Source organism: Mastigoproctus giganteus, chromosome 11 (genome assembly GCF_048544385.1).
Source record: "Mastigoproctus giganteus isolate SK-2022 chromosome 11, ASM4854438v1, whole genome shotgun sequence".
NCBI classification, from domain to species: Eukaryota; Metazoa; Arthropoda; class Arachnida; order Uropygi; family Thelyphonidae; genus Mastigoproctus; species Mastigoproctus giganteus.
In genome coordinates, this window is record NC_143585.1 from 131,321,540 (window position 1) to 131,344,686 (window position 23,147).

At 40.9% G+C, this 23,147-nt stretch overlaps 1 protein-coding gene across 1 annotated transcript in view; it reads right to left on the reverse strand.

Moving 5' to 3' along the window:
• The window catches only part of LOC150078436 (uncharacterized), a 166,049-nt gene that overhangs the window by 13,437 nt on the left and 129,465 nt on the right, over positions 1-23,147 (reverse strand). The window contains exons 3-4 of the mRNA XM_090385122.1: positions 19,860-20,005; positions 7,132-7,261 (exon numbers count right to left, since the gene is read on the reverse strand). Coding sequence (XP_090241248.1) covers positions 7,132-7,261; positions 19,860-20,005 — 276 coding nt within the window. The remainder of the gene's footprint in view (positions 1-7,131; positions 7,262-19,859; positions 20,006-23,147) is intronic.

Here is a 23,147-nt window from a genome sequence, read left to right on the forward strand (position 1 = left end):
TCGAGTCTTCTAACGTCTAACTTGCATGCTCTTTGCACCAGGCGAGTTTTTTACGTTGATGAACCTTGGTTAGGAGAGGATGCCGCAGGGGTCATCTGCTGGTATAGCCCATACGTGCGAGCGTGCGACGCATGGTCATGCCAGATATTGTTTCGGGTTGGCCCAAGTTGTATTGGATAGTCAACTCTTCAACATTGCTTCGCCTGTACAAGTCGTCGGACCCGCCGTTCACCTCTAACATCAACCTTTCGCTGACCTTTGCAGTTTTGCCGTCGCGTCGTTGTTTGACCATTTTGACGCCAGTACTGGTAACATTAACTACGGCGGCTCTCGAACACCCCACCAGTTCAGCCGTTTGGGAAATCGAGGCACCAGCTCGTCGAGCACCCACAATCTGTCCTTATTGTCCTCCAGATACCTGCTGGAGCCCAAGTCCGTTAAATCCTTCCTTTTACCCATCACGCTCGGAATTTTACTACCTACTGAACCACTGACACCGTATCTATGCTACTTAAGTAGACTAACTGCGCACCCTCGTACCCCAAGTGGTCAACGGGTCGCATTCAGTTTTCATAGGGGTGATCATAATTCAGTGATCATTCCGTGTATATATGGCGCAATGTAGACTTAATAGCTGATGGCCTAAAATCCTGCAACAAACAAGTATGCCCAAAGAGCAGTTTCACTCGGATTATATTGCACCCATAGTGACATTTAGCAAACAAAATTAAAAATAACTTAAAATTTTAATTACTGAAGCCAAACAGCGAGGCAGAGGAAAGCTTATTATTTGCTAGTTTAACTATGACCCATAAATTATTTTTTAAACCTCTGGCATATATAGGGTACTGTCACTCGATGGATAGAACATACGCGGAGACGGGAGAAATCTCCGGAGCCGTCTGACCCTCAATGTACCTATAGCCACAGTGACGTCCGCTAGAGCTACAAAATAAAATTGTTTGTTAAAAAAAAAAAAGCATTTAGCAAACGAATAGATACATAGAACATACGGGGAGATGGGAAAAATACCTGGATCCGTCTGACCCTCGACATACCTATACCCATAGTAACGTTCACTAGAGCTACAAAATAAAGCTGTTTGTTTAAAAAAAATTAATAAAAAATAAAAGCATTTAGCAAACAAAATAAAAATAACTTAAAATTTTAATTATTGAAGCCAAAGAGCGAGGCAGAGGAAAGCTTATTATTTGCTAGTTTAACTTCAGGCAAAAGTGAGAAAAGAAAAGTTTAAAACTAGTAACACCAATCTCCCCTACAGCACTAAAACGTTCAGGAGTCTCAAATATAAGAACAAAGCAAAAATACAGAGCGATTCAAAAAGGACTTTACAACTTCGTAAGTGTATAGAAATTTATTCAGGAGACTTATATAATTTATTGAACTGTTATATTGTAGCAAAAAACATCAAGTTTTACCTAGAAAGACATTTTCATTCGATGTGACTGCAATTGGCGACGTAATATATCCGGCGCAACTTCTGTAACTGCGGCGGTGATTTTAGTTTTGAGCTCGACAAGATTGGTAGATAAGGTTGGAACAAACACTCGATGTTTAATGAAACCCCATTGAAAGACGTCTAGAGGTGTCAAATCTGGGGAACGAGGTGACCATGTAACGGCCCTGCTCGACCAATCTACCTGTGAAAGTAGCCATTTTTGAAATGCAAGCCGCTGGCGCCCACGGTGACGGAATTCGATACTACGGCACTACGTCAGTAAAACTTAAATAAAACTTCTTTATTGCTTCTAAGTACGATACATGTACTAGTGACAATAATTCTCATCACGGCGACATGGCCAGGAGTTTTACATTATATATGTGATTAATTGGCAAAAATACAGTTACATGGGAAATTATGAGTTACACAAAATTAAACATGTAAAAATTAAATTATAATAATAGGAAAATATAAAGAGGAACTAAACGTCGTAACCCAGTTTGGAGGAATTTATCCCAGTTCCACAGATGTTATTATTATTATTATTATTAGCCATATGGTGCAAGGAAGCCTGAGGCTTATGCTGCACCAGGCAAAAAAAAAAATTTCTGAAAAATTTCTGAATTACCCAAAGAGAGAGAGAGGTAGCAGGGAATCACCAAGAAAGAGAAGAATGATGATATCCAGCTCAGGACCCTGGGTGTGCCAAGCCCATACTCACCAGATGTAATCCACTCGAGGAGCATGTGACGGTATTTGTAGTCGGTAGTCATTTTCTGTAGGTTGACTCCAAGACAAAGCAGTGCCTGAATTTTGGGGAGTGCTTTGACAGGTAGGAACCGACTACACAGTTTCAACCGGTTGTATTTGAGGATTAGTGTGGGCTCTGACCTCAAGGATGGCGTAGGATTGTGCCACTGACAGAAATCCCAGATGTTTGGGGCATTTATCGCTCCTGTGTACATTTTTACTGAAGTCGTTAAACGCCTGCTGTCAATTAACCTCGGGAGCCTGGGTACATTTAGCTGCTCAGCCATGTCAGTTGTTCTCAATTGAAAGGGTCGGCGATGCTTATTTGTAGCCCATTTCAGGGTCCAGTATTCACACGAGAACACCGGTTTTTGAAGTGAGGGCGACGCAGATGCCCAAATTTCAGCAGCGTATAAAATAACCGGATAAACAGTGGTTTGAAGATATCGGGTAGTGGTTGCGGCATCGTTGGAATGAAGTAAGTGTTGCTTCGCTCTCCAACGTAGGATGTTAAATCGCTTCCGGAGGTATTCTGTGTGAACATTAAATTTCAGCTTCGGATCAAAATAGACACCGAGATCCTTATGGCAGATAACCACTGGGATGAGAGTACCCAAAACTGATGGTTGAATTATTGTTGGTTGCTGTTTCAACGAGTAAATCATTATTGCAGATTTTGAAGGGCTAAGGTTTAATCCAAACATCTTCAAGTAAGTTGAAAGAGCAGTCAAGTTTTCTGTGATTGAAGACGTAATTGCCATTGGGTTTGCAGACGGTGGGATTAAAGTAAGAAACTTTATATCGTCGGCATATATTAAAGCATCATCACGGGGACTCATGAAAGGAATTAGAATGGCTGAGAAGAGAAGGCCAGACAGGACACCACCTTGTGGGACTCCTGCATTGATTTTTATTGTAAAATGGGTCTTCTTCTTCTATTCCTCAATAAGGCGGTGAAGAAAGCTAGTAGGTCTCCATTAATCCTGAAGAAGAATTGCAGAAGACTGAGAAGGGCTGTGACGTCTAGGCTGTCAAAAGCAGCTTCAATATCAGCGTACACAATAGCTAATTCGGATTTAGTTTCGAAGGCTTGAAGAATTGATGTCTGTGCGGCCATGAGATTTGTTATGGTGGATCTAGTTACGACTGCGAAATGGAACTGTTTCGGTATCTGTGGCATCAGCTGTTTGTTTAGTGCTAGAAGGAGTACCTTTTCAAGAAGTTTGAGGAGGGTGGGAGAAGTTGAGATTGGTCTGAAATCTTTTAGGCTTCGTGGCGCTTTAACCTTAGGCAGTGGCCTCACAGAGTATTCATTCCATTGAGCAGGGAAAACTCGTGTAGAAAGAACAGAGTTGTAGATTGAGAGCAATGCATCTAGGATATAGGGGCTAAGACACTTAATTATGAAATGAGGTATCTTATCACGGCCTGCTGTACTAGATGGACGCAGGGAGTTAATAGCATATATCAGTTGCTGTCTTGTGATGGAAATTATGAAAAGTTCATCAGTAGGAGCAAATTGAGAGTTTTGGAGAGAAATTTCAGCAGAAGCGGAATTGGCTTTGAATCTTGAAATGTAGTCCATCCAGTTATCTAGATCAAGATCTGAATTAATGAGACTGTGTCTGGATGAGTATGGCGCTTTTCCTTTAGACATGGTAGCATCGGTGTGTCTCTTTATTGCTGATGCCTTGAGTCGGTTGAAAATAGCTCTTGCTCTGAAGTATACGATTCGATCTTGGGTTGTGCCAGAGATTTTCCACTGCCTGTGAAGGTACTGCTTGTTGTGGAAACTGTGCGGTAGATCTTTGGTCCACCAAGCTCTAGGATTTCCTTGGAGAAATGTGTACGGTTTTGCCTGACGCATAGAGGGTGACTGTATTTATCCATCTTGTGATTAGATCAACTGCGAGGATTGGGTCACATCCAACAAGCACATGCCATGGAACAGACTGCGCTGCCTCGAGGCACTTTTTGGGATCCAGAAAAGTCGGAGAGAATATGATTTTCTTTTCAACAGTATTATGAAAATTGAAGCCGGGCATAGGCAGAACAAGAAGTAATGCAATTGGGTCGTGATCTGATTTGAAGGACGTTTCTGGTGGAATGTCGACTCTGCAAATTCCAGAACATAGAATCAAGTCGAGGCGATTGGTGCCTCTCGTTGGCTCCTCATTGATAATAGTAAACTTTAATGGACAGAGATTGTTCATTAGCCGTTGAAGGAGAGGGCTCAGATGGGGTGGAAGGTTAAAATCGCCGCAGAGAATGTGAGTAGCAGAAGGGTGTAACTTACTCATTATCCAGCCGGTAGCATCATCAATTGCAATATCTGGAGCTGGGGGTATGTAGATTGCCGCTAAATCGATAAAACAGGCACTAAACTTCACAGTCACGAGTATTGCTTCATAAAATAAGGAGTTTCTAGATGTGACGTGCACAAATTTCAGGTTGGAATCTTTGACGAAGATGGCAACACCGCCGCCTCTAGATTGAAATCTTGATGCGAAGAACGATGAAAATCCAGCGGCCGGAGCACAGGCTATTGACTCCTGGCCAGGTTCAAGCCATGTTTCTGATAGACAAATTATAACCATGCTGTTGGACAACAAGAGTTGTTCGAGAGTTTCAAGTTTATTTCGGAGACTCCGGACATGTTTGTAGAAAACTCTAAGGGTGAGTTGAAAGGGAATTTTTATAAGTGCTGATCTATTTGTTGATGCTTTTGAATACCTCAACAGATTAGGCTTGGTGGAAATTATCCTGTTAATTGAAAGTGATTGAAAAGCAGGGTTATGTGGTGTCACATCAGTATGTTTATAAGCAGTAGCTGGGGCAAGAAAGTGATTGGAGCTGGACATGTGGTGCAGGGGTTCTCGACAGTCGAGAGACACTAGTGCAGTTTCACAATTAGTCATGCAGGGGGAGCTGTGTCATCCTTCGGTTTTGCTCACAAGATGAAGTTGAAGTGGATGGTTTTGGGTATTTCGATTCATAAAAAGGCCTGATTAGAGTGCCAACTGGCCACACAGACGTGGATGCTACAGATCTGAATGCCCACTTTCGTAAACTACTCTAAAGGACGAGTAATTTGGCGTTTTCTTGAGTAAATTTGCGGATACTTTGGTATGCAGTTCTTTACTCATTGCCGCGTCAATATCCTCAGCAGTTCAGTGGCTCCAGTCGGGAAATAAAAAGGCTTCTGTGCTGGGAGGTGGGAACTTGCTCGTCGATCACAGAATAGAGGACGTGGAGGTACCAATCCTAATCTGACACTTTTCCTTGATATTGGCAGGGTGACTCTTAATTTGAAAGGGTGACCTGGAGAAATGAGGGTTCTGATTAGCCATCAATTGAGGAGATGAAACAGAACGGGTAGCAGCGATTTTAGCCCAAGATTGTTTGTTCATGACAGGTGAGCAATGGCTGCCTAGATTTTTGTCCGTGAAGGCAGAGGTGTTGCTGCTTTCAGACAGCAGCACAGATGGTAAAACTGAGGTCAATTTTGGAGGTGGGATGCTAATTTGGTGGGCCGCCACTTGTGGATCGCACCTCTGTTCAGCTGCTTGACACGAATTCATGACCGGGACTTCGCTGCTTGCTACATTAGGGAATTGAGGTTCATCTGAAAGGTGATTGCCTCCCTGAGTATTTGGGCAACATTCAAATTCAGCGGGATTGTGTGAGGTCAAAATATCTAACTCTGCTGATTGGGCGGTGAATTGAGTGTTGATTCTGTTAACTAATTCATTTTGTTTGGAAAACTTAAGAGTTCTGAAGCATCCGGTTTTGATTTGCGTATTAGTATACAGATCATTAAGAGCAGACATCAGTTTATCTATTAACACAGGTAAGAAATTGCTTTGCAACTCATCTGCGACAGATTTTCTTATTGACTCATTCTGGATTTCTGGCCTTGGGTTGTCCTGTATGGACAGTGCGGCCGTTGACACTATTCCTAGCAAAGAGGTATCAGTTTGGATCGTTGCATTATTAGTGCTCCGGGCCTGGGAAACAGTTAATTTGTCTTTGGTACACGACGGTTGCAACAAGCTTTGCGACGAAAAACTTATCTCACCCCTGATACACCCCGGTGTTTTGCAGCTGATTAACATGGGTGCTTCGTTATGACAGTTATTGAGAATATCAGCAGAGGATCAATTTAGCGGTATTACGATTCTTTGAAATTACATCAGATGGAACATCTTGCGACAAAAGTTGTTTACTGACCATGTTATTCATATCAGAATTTTCATTCATGTTGTTATGTTCAGATGGTCTGCTACTGAATGCGTCTACACCTTTTGATTTAAGTTCCATTTCGTGCACATTGCAAATTGAAGCATGCTTGTTCCTTGACGTAGACATCAAATTATAGATTGTGGTAACTTGTTCGCTGAGTTTTTCGTTCCGTTGTTTTTCTTTTTCAGAACTCATTATGAGTTCTTGCTGAGTTGTTAATATCTTCCAAATTTGCTGTTTTAAAAGGTCCTGGTTGGTAATGACCGTATCTAGTCTGTTTTGTAACTCATCTGTATGGGATTTCAAGTCGTGATGATCTGTGTTGCTTCGACTTATTGACGAGTTTTGCTCTGAACAAATTTGATTAATTAACTGCAGAGTGTCTGTACAACTGGCGTCTTGTAGACTGAGTTTTGGTCCAAGGATTTCTATCTCTGATTCCGCAAAAGAGACTTCGTTATCTGATAACGATGTTTTTTGCTACAATATGACAGTTCAATAAATTATATGTCTCCTCCTGAATAAATTTCTATACACTTAAGAAGTTGTAAAGTCCTTTTTGAATCATCCTGTAGAATCTCATATGTATGTATGCATGCATGCATGGGTGTGGTTGCGTGAGAGCGAACGAACAATGACAATAGGATTTGTAGATAGTATGAAAGTGGCATACTTACCAACATGTGATCCGAATTTGTTCATCAGGATTCAAATCCTTGGCAGCCATTAGATTTGATGTATAACGAAGCGTACAGTCATTAAATTCATTGGATTTTTTCTCGAAGCAGTTCACATGCTTAATATATCCTGAAATATTGCAAGAGTATTTTGGTGAAAAAAATTTGATCTGGTAAAATCAAGTTTTAACAGAGATTTTATAAAAATAGACAAACACTGAAAAATAACAATAAAACAGAAGTGGTACTACTGTAGTACTAACAGAAATGAAATGCTGTGCATACTTAATTCCAACTGCTATTAATCTGTTGCTAACAACGATTCTAAAAGACATACATATTAGAAATTCTCTTAAGATTTCACTGGACTGCTTTTAAGATTTAAGGGTCCTTGAGATATTGAGCCTGAATACCGTTTTCCACTAATTTGGGTGTGTGTGTGTTATGGAGGTTTAATGGCGCATAAGCTACTGAGGCTATAGTGCGCCTATTCATAGGAAACTGCTAAAAATAAATTTTTGTTGTAATAACTTGATTTTTGTTACAGTGATCTTTCAGAATTTATGATATAGTCCAATTTTTTTCAGGAAAGAGAAAAATTCATTGATATTTGCTTCCTCGCCAATAATGTCATTTAGTGTCATCGGTTCTCGCAGATTTCTCAGGGAAGACAGGACGGATGTTCTGTCTTGTTGATACTGTGGGCAGTCAATTAGAATATGTTTCACTGATAACTGTGTTAAACAGTGTGGACACTGAGGAGGATCCTCTCCTGTGAGTAGATGGAGGTGAGTGAGATACGTATGTCCTATTCGTGCCTTTGCAAGTACCACTGGTAGGATCTTCGCACTGTTTTGGTACTAGTGTGCCAAAGCTTTGGGTGCTGTTTCAACTGATAGAGTTTATTATTGGTTTGGGAGTGCCATAGATCTTTCCACTGCGCGAGACTTGCTGTTTGTATGATGCAATTGTAGTCAGAGGCTGGAACATGGACGGAGGTTAAATCAAAAGTTGATGGATTTTTAGCAGTTTTGTCAGCGAGTTCGTTCCCCTTTATCCCCGAATGTGCTGGGATCCAGCAAAAGGTCACTGATTGATGACGTTCTTGTATTTGCAGTAGGAGACTTCTGATTTGATCTAACGCAGGGTGAACCTTGTAGGAGGAATGTTGCATTTCTGTAATTGAGCTGAGCGAGTCCGTGTATGCTATGTATTTTACAGATGGGTATTGAATCAGATTTTCTAAGGCTAATTTGATTGCATAGAGTTATGCTGAGAAGCTGCTATACTGAGCTGGAAGAGCAGCCGAAATGATTGAAGTAGGAAAAACTGCCGCTGCTCCTACCGCTGAATGTGATTTGGAGCCATCAGTATAGATCGGTAAAAAATCGGCATATTTTTGAATATGGCTTGCATGGAGTTGTTTCACATTGATTATTGGTAGGCGATTCTTTCCCCATTCGTGAAGATAAGTATCGCAGGTTAATTGTAGAGGCGGACTCCAAGGTGGTTGAGAGTAATTCATTACTTGTTGCCTGTTGAAAATTGGAACATTCCAACTCTGTGTTATTTCAATTAGGCGTAAACCTGCTGGTCTTATTTTAGTGGGTTTGTTTCTATAGAGATTTTGCAGTGGTGGATTAAAAAGGTATGGCTCAACAGGATGCTGCCAGCAACTTTGTATTCGGGCTGCATACTTAAGAAGCAGCGTTTTTCTGCGGAGATAAAGAGGTGGCTCATTAGCTTCAATATATAAACTATGAATAGGAGAGGTCCTGAACGCCCCAAGTGCAATCCGCAATGCACTATGCTGTATAGGATCTAGCCATCATAGTATACTCTTACGAGCAGAATCATAGAGTGGAGCACCATAATCCAATCGGGATCTAATCAGTGATCTATATAAGAGCAACAAAGATGTACGATCTGCACCCCAAGACAAGGCAGATAAAGCTCTTAGTATGTTTAGTTTTTTGAGGCAGGAAGTACGTACACATTTAATGTGCTCAAAGAAATTTAGTTTCCTGTCAAGGATTAATCCTAAGAATCTGATGTTGTTAGTCACTGGAATGGTAAAGTTTGATATATGAAGTTCAGGGTCTGTATGCATTTTTCGTTGATTACAAAAATGGATGGCAACAGTCTTCTGCTGTGATAGACGATAGCCATTTAACCTTGCCCACCTTTGGACTTTATTCAGGGATATCTGCAGTTGCCGTTCAATGGATCTCATGTTCTGGGAATGGCAAGAAATAGAGAGATCATCAGCGTAAAGGTAGGTCTGAACAGCATTTGGAAGTTCTTTTGTGATGGAATCGATTCTAAGGGCGAAAAGGGTTGCACTCAGTACAGACCCTTGTGGCACTCCTTCTTCCTGTGAAAATGTCGCAGAAAGTGAGTTGTGATTTCGAACTTGGAATGAACGATTCTGAAGAAAGTTCCTAATGAATATGGGCAGGTTGCCTCGTAAACCAAGAGCATAAAGGTCACTGAGAATGCCATGACGCCAGGTAGTATCAAATGCCTTCTCTATGTCTATGGAAACCATAACAAGATGTTCATTTTTTACAAAGGCATTACGAATTGCAGACTCAGCTTTGATCATGAGATCTAAGGAGGACCTGTTCTTACGAAACCCATGTTGGTGATTACTCATTAGGTGTTCTGTTTCGATGATCCAAACAAATCGATTATGGATAATTTTTTCAAGTAGTTTACCAAGGCAACTGGAGAGGGAAATTGGTCTGTAACTGTACGGACTGGTAGGATCTTTACCGGGTTTCAAAAAGGCAAGAACTGCTGCATGATGCCAAGAGCTGGGATAAATGTTTTCTAGAAATATTCGGTTATAATAGATCAGCAGTATTTCTAAGTTTTTGTCACCAAGGTTTTGTAACATGATATAAAATATTCCATCTGGCCCAGCGGCACTGTTGCGTGTTGTTTTAATGGCATGTAAAAGTTCAGAATATTGAAGAGGCTGGTTATACGGAAGGGAAACTGGGGTTCGAAAGTTGATGGCACGTTGTTCAGTCGTGGTCTTTATTTTCTGGAAATCCGGAGAATAATTTGATGCCGCAGAAACTTCGGCAAAAGTTTTAGCAAAGGCATTTGCTATGTCTTCAGGAGCAGAGAGTTCTTGCCCATTCCACGAAAGAATTGGCGAAGGGGTGGTTGGAAATTTGCCAGAAATCTGCCTAATTTTCTTCCATATTAACCTGGAGTTAGTGTTTCTATTTATGGTAGATGTAAACCGGATCCAAGAATTCTTCTTGGCTTGCCTCTGAATGAGGCGTGCTTTTGCCCTTAATTTCTTGTAGTTGATAAGGTTAGCTGTGGTTGGGGATTTACGAAATAAATTCCATGCTTTATTTTTTAACTTCTTTGCTTTGGTGCATTCTTCATTCCACCAATAGTTAATGTGCCGTCGGAACTGGGTATTCGACAGTGGAATTGAACAGTTAGCTGCAGATAGTAGTTGTGAAGTAATATAATCAGTGGCTTCATCTATCGACTGTGTTCTTATAAATTTCTCATCCAGATTGACAGCTGACTGAAATTTGGCCCAGTTGGCTCGAGAGAACTTCCATTTCTTGCAGGGTTTGGCTACTGGCGGTGGTGCAGTGAGCAAATCACAAATAATCGGAAAATGATCACTGCCCATGGGATCGTCCATAACAGACCATTCCATGATTGGATACAGAATAGGGGAGCATATCGAGAGATCGATTGCAGAAGTTTGTCTAGTTGGTAATTGTATGTGAGTAGGTGCACCGGTATTAAGAATGGTAAGGTTTTGCTTATCTACGAAGGTTTCAATCAGTCGGCCATGACTGTCCAGTTTAGTAGATCCCCATAAGGGGTGGTGGCCATTGAAATCCCTCAGGAGACAGATAGGGGAAGGTAGCTGTATTAGCAGGTTTTCAAGATCTTGGTAAGAGAAGGTATGACTTGGCGGAAGATAAATTGATACTAATGTTAACTCAATTTCGGTTACCAAACGCACAGCAATGACTTCAATTTCAGTTTTCAAAACAATTTGCTTGGTTGGGGTTTTTGAATTGACCAAGATGGCCACACCCCCACGAGCGGAAGTGGAAGTATTTTTTTTTTTTTTTTTGGTAGTTGTTGGCGCATAGGCTTCTGTGGCCATAATGCACTTCCCAAGGTTTTTGCAGTACTTTGATCCAAGCCCGAGGCGGGAATCGAACCCGCGACCCGTGGGTTGCCAGGCAAGCAGGAAGTGGAAGTATTACGATCTTGTCGGTAGATAGAGTAGTTCTTTATGCTGGCAGAAATTTGGGAAGTTAAATAGGTTTCTTGTATACAGAAACCAACTGGATTGTAGCGATTAATTAAGTCTTGAATATCATTAAAATTGCAACGAAATCCTCTACAATTCCATTGAAGAATATAAGGCATTATTGGTGTTTAGTAAAAGAAGCTATATCTGACTGTTTTTTTGATGTGACTGTTTTATGGCGTTCAGGTTTCGGTTTGTCTTTTTTGAAGAATGGCCGACCGATGTCCATATCTTCTTCCACATGTATTTCTAAGACTGGGTCTTCCTGTCTGGATGAGTCAATTGTATCCATGGATGTGTCTTGAATATTCATTTTGATGTTTGAACCTCGATTATTTGATGGAGCAGCAGCATTCGTTGGAGGAGTAGGAGAAGGAGATTTCGCTGGTACTGTAAGAGCAGTATTGCTTGGCTGGTTCAACTGTTTCGGGATATTGGACTGTTGCTGGGAGAGAACAGTTCGTGCCCAGTCAGAGATTGAGTTGTTTGAGGGGACTGTAACATCAGTCTGGGTGGCCACTGATTGATATTTTTGTGTGACACTGGCATATGTACGTTTTGTAATACTGGGAGCAATTAATTTTCTCGCTTCTTGAAAGCTTACTTTATTTTCGATTTTATACTTCACAATTTTCTTTTCGGTTTTCCACCTGTCGCATGTCTTAGAATAGGCGGGATGGTTGCCTTTACAGTTAGGACAGCTCATTTCTGTTGCTGAACAGTCATTTTGAGTATGATCGGTGGAACCACATTTGGGACAGACTGGGTTTCCTCTACATGCCGTTTGAGAGTGGCCATACTTTTGGCACTTATAGCATCTCAATGGATTAGGGATGTAGGGTCTAATGCGGCAAAGAAGATAACCTGCTTTTATGGAAGAAGGTAGGTTTGGAGTATTAAAAGTGAGTATAATATTCCTAGTAGGTGCCAGTGTGTTGTCCTTTTTAATCATGATTCTTTTTACTGCAATTACATTTTGCTCCTGAAGTTCTTGACATATCTCCTCCTCCGACACATTCAGTAGGTCCCAGCTGGATATAACACCCTTAGAAGTGTTTAGGGTACCGTGGGGAGAAACTTTTACTGAAATTCCAGCAAAATTTGTAATTTTTAGTAGATGCTCCGAATGTTTCCTGCTGATTGTTTCTATTAGTAGGTCTCCTGATTGCAGTCGCTTGACTGTTTTAGGAGATCCTGCAAGACTTTCGAGATGTTTCTGAATAAGAAACGGAGACAATTTGGTGAGAGGCTGATCCGTAAGTGAATGCATTATGAGAAATGCAGGAAAATCTATGTTTGAAGAGTTGGTCTTAAACCTCTTCGGTTGAGACAATGTCATGTTCACTTTCTATGTCTGGCCGAGAGCTTGTCGGCTCTAGTGGAGGAAACATATTGTATTCCATAATTGCTCCTTTTGGCCCTTAGCAGATTAACTGTTCTGCCAAGATTTCCGGCCCCGCCACGGGGAGGCAGGAGCAGTGCCTGGTGTGACCAAGCGAGAAGTAGTAGGTGTTAGTAATAAATATATAAGAAATAAAGAAAGGTGACTTTCCTTTCCTGCTCTGTAAAGTACTTTTTTAACAAGAGCTGTTACTGAATAAATAAATTGTTTTAAGGACAGGAACGTAAAAGAACTATAATATCAATTTTTGAAAATCACTCTTTAAGCACAAAGAATTCGCTCAGTCACAATCGCTTGGCACCCGGGGCCCCACTAATTTGGAGAGGATCATATTCGAATCTCATCGATAACACGATGAGCCAACTTCTCGACGCTCTTGTTACTTTTTCGCTAAAAAAAAAAGGCTATGAAGCGTCAGTTTTTGTGTCTGTAAACTGCGTGTGTATCCTACGGCGTGTTAGCCGTTTCCGAGAGGCGTGAGGGAAAAAAACCAAAAAAAAAAAAAAAAAAAAACCCAACTCCATGTCGAGACCTATTAACTCGGCCGCGGTGTGAAAACAGCCATAAGAATTCTTTGTCGAGACAGGATTTGGATCCGCACATTTTTACATGGTGAGGAAAGACGTCGATCACAAGTGCTGTGCTACCCGCTAGGGTATTAAAGCTTTCTCAAAAGTGATGCCTTAGCATGTTTCGGGAGGTTTAGGGATTATTTCTAGATTTTTATCCCGCAAAGAAATGAATAAACAAGCTGTCTTAGAACATATAACACACGGGCGATAAAAGGAAACTTATGACCTTGTTGTTTTAGATTAGCATTCAATGTTAATCCAAAAACAACGACTTTCACATATGTTCTTCCTTTATATTGTTATTCGCAACATATGAAAATCTAATGAAAGAATGGCGTAAACTGCATTCCAACAACCGAAGCTAGTCACGTTATGTTTCCCACTGCACAACATTCATTGTGACCAGTCAACATCATTTCGAAATGGATGTCGTTTGTACAGTAGTCTTGGGATTAAAAGATGGGCAGAAGCAGCAAAAGTATCCAGGGCCCTGAATGCATAGTTGGAGTATAGTCTTATACTCCATCCATATGAATGCATAGTCTTATAGGAGTCTCTGCGTTTTTTAACAAACAAACATTTAACAAACTTTTTTAACAACAACAAAAAAAACATTCTTTACTGAACTCTCATATGCTTGACTGATTTGAGAAAATAGTAATAGAATGGATTGTTTAATAGGCAGTCTATTACTGTTTGCTAAAAGCGGAATCTCAATTTTCAGTGCACTTGAACTTTAATCCGACATCGTGTGTCCCGGAAATAACTGTAATTTGGAAAAAAAACCTAACATCTAATCTAAAAAAAAAAAATCTTTTTATTTTCTCTAGCTGTCGAAATGATGGGGTTGACGTTAGCAATCCCAGACCTCACATCTAGTGGAATCACATGTTAGTTTAAAAATCTTCAGTCTGTGGCAAGCTCTGCTATACAAATACATCGTATATAGTAATAAAAAATTATTACTATATACCCTTGACTAAATGGAATAAGAGCCTATTAAACTGCTTTCCTGATGGATCAGCAAAAGTACCATACCATATCACCTGAGCAAAAGGAATCACTCAAGAAATTTTCAAGTACCTAAGTGAAGCGCTTATGAAATTCTGTTTTCCTAAATTTCGTGATTTCCATGCACCTGTATTTTAACAAGAAACGAACACTAAATGCTATTTAGCAAAGACCAGTTTACTTAAAGTATTATGGTGCAAAGTAAATCCTATGGTCCAAAATATTGTATGACCTAGCACAGACTACATTCCAAGAAGACCGTTGGATTAAAAGAGTTAAAAGTATAGTGTGAGTGTGTGTGTGTGTGTGTGAGAGAGAGAGAACGAACGCTAAAAGACACCTTGCGTAGAGCAAACACTTTTTAATAAATACACAATTATTGAACAAATAACGAAGCAGGATTTCCATTGGTAAGTTCAAGGATATAAATGATTGAGACTCTCAATTACTGAACCGGTGATGACAAAATTAATTGGTCACGCCTCAAAACATTTGCCAAACTGTATAATGGTCAAATGGATGCACCCTGAATTGTGAATTTTGCAAGTTTGATCATTCATTTCATCAAACTTTTTCCATGCTTAAAAACACTGGCATATGCAATTTTATTGGTAAATAAACCTGACATTCCTCTCTTTCTCTACCACCACTACGACTTACTAGTGGATAAACAAAATAGCGATATAAAGCTACACGACATATAAGGATTATAAGAGGCTTCTGCAGCCGAGTGGTCAGCGCAATTGTACATACAGTGTCTGTAGTTCTAGTCCACATGATCCTCTGACCGGGTCATCCAGGAGTGACATGTCAGAAAATTTATTTTCATATATGTTCCTATAGTTAAATATTATATATGTTCCTATAGTTAAATATTATATATGTTCCTATAGTTAAATATTATATATGTTCCTATAGTTAAATATTATATATGTTCCTATAGTTAAATATTATATATGTTCCTATAGTTAAATATTATATATGTTACTGTTATACGTTAAATTTCATACATATTTTAACTATATACATACATATGTATAGTTAAAACGAAGTCGGAATCGTGATTTTGAAATGACTTGACCTGAAAAGTAAATTCTTATTGAGTATTTGAATTTTATTTAACAGAAAGATTCTCAGATTATCTTGGGCGGCCCTCAGAATTATTAAGTTTCGCGGCTCCTGCTAATATAGTCTCAAAAATAAAAACGGGGGGAGGGGGGAGGGGGAGGATTGAAGGTTTGTACGTGGATGGCCTTCGTAGCCGAGTGGTCAGGAGCGGGAGTGCAGTAGCACGCGCTGTTTGAGTAAACCGGCGTTCAAGTCCCTGACTGCTAAATACGGCCAATCTGGCAACAAGCACTGAAATAGCGCAGCAGGATTTTGGTCCATTTTCTTCCACGTGAATTGTTGAGGATTCCACCTGCAGTGGATTGATAATGGCTACAATTTACCTTTTTTTTTTTTTATTTATTTTATTACGTAATGTATTCTAAACGTGATCATTTTTCTTTTGTGATTTTGTAACAAACGTTTTGTTCTAAATGTCGATCCTTGTCGATCAATTCGGCCCTGGAAAGATTGTGCAAGGCTCAAGGGATAGAATTTTTTTCAGCCTGGACTGTACTTGTTAACAGGAGAGATTGCTTCTACAGGGATGGGATACACTTAAATAGAAAGGGTGCAAGAATATTTGCTGATGCTATCGAGGCAGTGTTAGGTGGGTCGGAAAACTGCTAGCTTGGGGGGATACAAAGACGAATAGATTAACAGTAGCCACTGAAAGAGGTGAAAGAGATTCTTGCACTGCTTCTATTGGAATGAGCAGAAGCCTGAAAAACAAGAATCAGGATATTTCAGAGACTGCTGGGAGTCATTGCGGTACAAGTAAACACATGGGTTGTGTTAGGGTAGCTAAGAATAGAAATAGGTGCATGTATACTTGCGTGTACACCAATGCTAGGAGTTTAGTAAATAAATTTGATGAATTTGAGGTATTGATCAAAACATCAAAGGCAGATATTGTTGGGATATCAGAGACTTGGTGTCACACAGATATAAGGAATGCAGAACTGGAATTTGGGGAGTACAACGTTTACAGAAAGGATAGACTGGATAGGAAGGGAGGAGGGGTTATGCTATTAGTTAAGAAATACATAAAATCCAAGGAAGTGAAGCCAGTGGACATCGCTGGACAGTGCAGTGTCGAGTCAGTTTGGTGTGACATAAGCATTGGGAGATCAAAATTGAGAGTAGGAGTGTGCTATAGGCCTAATGACTCTGATGAGTATAATAAGAAATTGTACAGGGAAATAGAGTGGGCCAGTAAATCAGAGAGTCTTATAATGGGAGATTTTAATTTCCCAGATATTGACTGGAATTTGGGGGCTGGTCACTCACACATTAGCAAGGCTTTTGTGGATTTATTGGATGATTGTTTTCTACATCAGCATGTTCGGGAGGCAACTAGAGGGAGTAATACTCTTGATTTGATTATCAGCAGTGATTCTTCATGCATTAAGAATCTGCAGATAAATGAACCACTAGGTGACAGTGATCACAGTGTGCTGAAGTGGGATTTACTCAAAGAGGTAACTACCATTAGGGGTAAAGGGAAGGGGTATTGCTTTCGTAAAGGCGACTACGATGGACTGGGACAGTATTTAAATTCTATACAGTGGGCCAACTGATAATGTTACCAACAGCAAATTCAAAATGGGAAGCATTCAAAGAACTTATCTTGGAAGCTACTAGGCTTTACATACCAACTAAGAAATATTGTTCAAGGTTTAGGCCTAAATGGATGTCAGATGAACTGATGAGGCATATGGCAGAGAATTAAATGCTTGGGATACATATAAATTAACACGTGACACAGACGCCTATGACAGATACAAGTTGATCTGTAACCAAGTTACAAAGGAAATTAGACAGGCAAAGGCAGATTACGAGAAATCTTTGGCAAGGGATGCAAAGAAAAACAGCAAAGAGTTCTTTACTTATGTAAACTCTAGAAGGAAGGGGATGAATCAGATTGGTCCACTTGATATCGATGGGTCAACTGTTGATGATCCTGCTCAGGTAGTTAACAAACTAAATGAATATTTTGCATCGGCATTCACACATGAGGAGTTATTTAGCGAGGGGAAGCCAGAAGTGTATTCAACTCTAGCAGTAAGCTAGAGAATCTTGTAATAACTGACAGTAAAGTGGAGGAGAAGTTGTTGAAGATAAACACAAGAAAGGCACCCGGGCTGGATGGGATCTATCCAGTTATATTAAAGGAGGCAGCAAAGGAAGTAAGCAAACCCTTAGCCATAATTATGAGAGCTTCCTTGGACTCAGGGGAGGTACCCACAGACTGGAGATGTGCAAATGTGACCCCAATTCACAAAGGAGGATCAAAGGCTGACACAAGCAATTATAGACCTGTGAGTTTAACTTCTGTTCCAGGAAAATTAATGGAGGCACTGGTTAAAGAAGCACTGCAGGATCATTTAGACAAGACTTCAGTTATAGCTCGGACACAGCATGGTTTTGTTAAGGGGAAGTCTTGCCTGACCAATTTGATTGGATACTATGATGCAGTCACAAAGGAACTGGATGCAGGGAGTAACTTTGATATTATATATTTGGATCTTAGAAAAGCTTTTGATACTGTTGCACATGGAAGACTGCTGAACAAATTGGAGCAGTGTGACATTGGAGGCAAATTGCTGCTGTGGATAAAGGGGTGGCTGAGGGGGAGAAGACAAAGAGTGGTAATCAATGGACACTGCTCGTCGTGGACTAATGTTATTAGTGGAGTCCCTCAGGGCTCAGTGTTGGGTCCATTATTGTTTTCTGTATTCATAAATGATATTGATGATGGTATATCAAGCTTATTGTCGAAGTTTGCAGACGATACAAAGGTAGGCAGGGTTGTCAAGGACACTACTGACACTATGCTGCTGCAACAGGATCTGGAAAGGTTGAGCAGATGGGCTGAGAGGTGGCAAATGAAGTTTAACATTGACAAATGTAAAGTACTACACATGGGAAACAGCAACCCCAGAGCAACGTATCAACTCTGTGGTACTACACTGACAGTTGTAGAGAATGAAAGGGACCTGGGGGTGGTTGTGCAGGCAGATATGAAGTTCTCTGAGCAGTGCAGACGGGCTGCAAGAGTAGCTCATGGTGTATTGTCAATGATATATAGGAATCTTTCTAGCAGGGATAAGGAGGTGATTATTCCCTTGTATAAGGCAATGGTCAGGACACACCTAGAGTATTGTATACAGGTCTGGAGGCCTCATTTCAAGAAGGATGTAGAGCTGCTGGAACGAGTACAGAGAAGGGCAACAAGATTAGTGAATGGAACAAAGGGGTGCTCTTACGAAGAAAGGCTTAAGTTTTGCAAATTACAGTGTCTGGAGACTAGGCACCAGCGAGGTGAGCTGATAGAGGTGTATAAAGCATTGAATGGTTTGAGCATGCTCAATGCTGATGGGATTCTTCCTCTAGCTCAGAATAATCACCTGAGAGGGTATAAATTCAAATTGAGGAAAGACAGATGTAGGATAGACGTGCGAAAATTTGTCTTTAGCCAGCGAGTGGTTGGTTGGTGGAACAGACTTCCATCCCTTGTCGTGGAAGTTGATAGCCTAAATAAGTTTAAGGCTCAGCTGGACAGGTATTTTGAACGAACAGAGGGGTGAAGTGGGAGTGGTTTTTTTTTTTTTTTTTTTTTGGCCGATGCTGCATAAGCTTGCTTTCTTGCATCAAATGCCTCCACTAATGCTAATGCTAAATGTATAATAAAAGAAGTCAATCATAAATTATAATATATGTACAGAAATAAAACTATATAATGTATTATCTGGTTTCATGGGAAATGGCAGGCACTTCTTAATTCTGTATCTGTGGGAGCCTATATGCCAAATCGAGCCAAGGAAATCAGTACACTCTATTGGCCTTGGCTGGATCTCTGTGAGTTATCTGTTGATCCTATAGGTTGTTGTTGATTTGTTGATCCTATAGGTTGTTTGGCACAGACAATATGACCGATCATCTGAATGCCTGTTGGTGGGGTTTCCCCCATCTCCGCGTTGCTTTCATTGTAGGCGTACCAGTTCACTGAGAAGGCCGTTGTACTGCTTTGAACTCATGCTATGAAGCATCCGTGAAAAGGACGAAAAATTATTCCTGAGATTGGCTAATTCGCTTTGAAGTCCTCAAAGTTCCTTATGCCATCGACGAGATTCGATCCAGGATCTTTAAAAACTGTGATTTTTTTCACTGATTTTGCTAATATAGTGATGATTATTTTAATAATAAAATTAATGTATTAAAATTGTATTCTCAATTTATGATCATGCCAAGCTATGAGTAACACGTACTATCTAATATTTACATAAAGAGCTAAAGTAAGAACAAATATCGAGTAAATGCGTTGCCTTACTTCTGCTTATATCCGAGTCTTCCGTACAGATGTCTTTCTTCATTTTGACCATCCCGCTAGAAAAGTTTCGGAAGAGATCTTGTTCATCTTCTTTCAAGCAACGGCTAATGATGCGATTAGAGCATTCCAGTCCGTTTCTAATATGCCTGCAAGAAAAGATAGATGAATTAGTACAGATTACTGGGGGGCAGATTTTTAGGAAAGAATTCCACGAACATAAAAATTCGCTAATAAATCGTGAACAATATAACAATATAATCGTGAAAATTATCCTGAGCGTGAACAAATTAACGCTCAGGATAATTTTCGCATTATCAAAAAATAATTTTTCCTTGTTGGTATTTGTGTGGGTGCCATAAATGACAATCACTGAAGAAGCGGAAAAGAACGTTCGCGAAACGTCCGGCAACTGCAATACATCCGAATGAACTGCATTCGCCGTATCACGCCTCCCCCCCCTCCCCGGACCTTGAGGGTGTTGAAAAAATGCAAAGGTTTTCCTAGGCCACCGTGTGCGGGTATGCAACACAAAGGCCCTCGATGGGGACCCGATCCGAAGTTTAATAGTTTGCAAATTTTAAGAGTTAAACTAAATAAAAATTAAAAAGGACAATGATTATTCTTACTACAGGATGGCGCTGGCAGTTGAGTAGGACAGACGTGATATTATGTGCGCCGCAATAATTGATTAATTTTCAGTTATACTAAATATTTGAGACGGTACTTTACTTGCGTTTAACTCACGGAATCAACTTGTGACATTTTTGGTCTACGAGCTGTATCTGATTACGGAGCGATAAAAATCAGTCAAATTATATGAACATAGACGTCACTCACTGGAACAAAGGACACTGACCGGTATATTTAAAAATTGGTATTGAAAGAAGAAGAAGCCCCTTGCGCCATCGGAGTGCTTCAATAGATTTGAGACTACTTTAATAATAATAATTTGCAATTAGGCCTCGGGAAGCATCTAGTAACTACAGAATCGCAGGAAGTAATGGATGGCGATAGATGCTGCTTAGGATTGCAACTTATGTAGGACGGCACCTGAATGTCAGTTCAACTCCGCCTTGGTACTCTCTGATGAATACGGACTAAACTTTTTTTTTTTTTTTTTTTTAATTAGTGTAAAGTGTATTTAGTGTAAAACGGCACATGGGGTTTCCCCCATCTCCGCGTTGCTTTCATTGTAGGCGTACCAGTTCACTGGGAAGGCCAGAGATTTAAAAGTGTATGGATATGGTATGAGTGTAGTGTTGTGTATCGTTGTTCTTCTGGCCATTTAGCGGCTAGACCCCTGCTGGAGCCCAACGTTGCCCACACTTGGCCACGTGGAGACAGACCAGGTACACCAGTATTGAGAAATTATTTACTCTGGCAGGCCCTGCTACCTAGTTTCCTGAGATTTCAGTGGCTAGGGCCTATGGAAAAAAAAATAATAATAATAAATAAACAAAAAAAAAAGTGGGGGTGATGGACGCTGGAAACTAGTTAAGCCGAAAGGGGTTCATGTATGCGGTGAGAATTTGGACACTTTTAAAAATTTTCTTTGTGTGGGGCGTTCGCTGGCGATATAAGCAGAGTAGGGAGGGAGACTGAAGACTGGGGGGAAAACAGAATTATGGGGACGACAGAGAAGGCTACCCCAAGGCAGAACAGTTTTTTTCTTTTTTCTTTTCTGAAGAGAGCATATGGGGGAGTAAGAGAAGAAGAAGAAGAGGTCAGAATGTGGGGAACAGTAGTTGGAGTGGACCAATAGGGAAGGCAGTCCACTCTAAGGTAGAGGATGGAGAAGGGAGTTAAAAATCCCAGGAGCAGGTGCTCCTGTGTGAATTCTGCACCCAGGGTGCTTGCATTATCCAACCCCAGTCGGGGCTCGCAGGAGTAGCAAGTTATTCTGTTCTGCCCTGAGTTCCGCAAGTCTTGCTCTTCTAGAATTGAAAACAGCCTGGGCGTAGCGTGTTAAGGCTAGGTATGTGGCCTCTTCTTGAAGTAAAGTTGACTCCTGATTGCGGGGGTTTCCTTGATTCTCTGTGAGAAATTGAAGTCTGGCGTTGTCGTAAGTGAGACACTCGTATATAAGGTGTTCCCAGGACTCCTCTTCACCACAGTGGCAATATGGGTTATTTTCTATTCCCATGGCTGTTAATTTTTGCTGGAACGGTCCATGGCCTGTAAGCAGGAAGGTGACTTGCAATCCAGGCGAGTACCAGGCAGGCACTTTACCCACCCGGCTAGCCCGGTCGGCCCAGGCAGGCACAGACGAGTACCAGGGAGGAGGCTTTGGGGAAGTCCCACTTATTGAGGGAATAAACCTTTTGGTGATTTCTCCTTTCGGCGTTGTGTCCCATGTTTCTTGCCAGAGGTTTTGTAGGTGGTCTGCAATTTTTCTTCTTTCCTTCTTAGGGTAATTTGCATGGTTCAACTGCAGATTTAACAATTGCGTTGGGATTCCCTTCTTCAGGCGCTGGAAGATACCCCTCTTGACAACTTCCAGACAGAGAGGTAAGTATCCTGCAATGGCAGAACAGCGGGGCATGCCTGTGCCACACCAGGAGAATAAACAGAGGGTGGCAGGGAAAGGAGGGGACAGGAGCACTGTTGCCTCCCCCCGCCAGGGAGGGGAATGCAAGTGTGTTGGGCTAGAGCCCAGCACAGGTCGCCAATAGGGCATGTGGCAGCAATTGCTGCTCTTCAGTTCAGTTGTGATATTTGGATTTCCAATCCACTTGGTTGGCTTATGTTTCGTTTTCTAAAAGGTTATTTCAGTCAGTTTCAGGATCAAGTCTGGTTATCTCAGTTACAGATATGAGCCCGATTCGAACCCTGTGTCTCAGGGTGCAATCAGAGGGTTGAAGTTTGCACTCCGTCCAACATCATTTGGGGATATCCTCCGTTCAGTCTTGTCCTAGTGGGTTTTTAAGTGGGTATGTTTTCCTCATCAATTTGAGTTTCCTCCTGTTCCTTTCAGTTTTGATCAGGTAAAGTCAATGTCCTGGTTTGTCTGTCGTTGTGCAGGGCAAGTTCAATTCTTCTTCAGCTGTAGGCATTTTACGCATATCGGCTGAGTGGTATATCTCATCTTCTGTGTCCAGGAGATGATGTTCTTGTTTCTTTGGTGGTGGCAGCAGAGCTGCGGTCTTAGTCAAGTCGTGGGGGGGGGTCTAAGGATGAAGTCAGCCTAACATCCAAGTTATAAGGTGTTCATTATATTGTGTTAATTAGTCTGGTCCGTGAATCGCAAGTAGTCTTCTTCTTCTGGAGAACAAGTCTTGAGCAAATCGC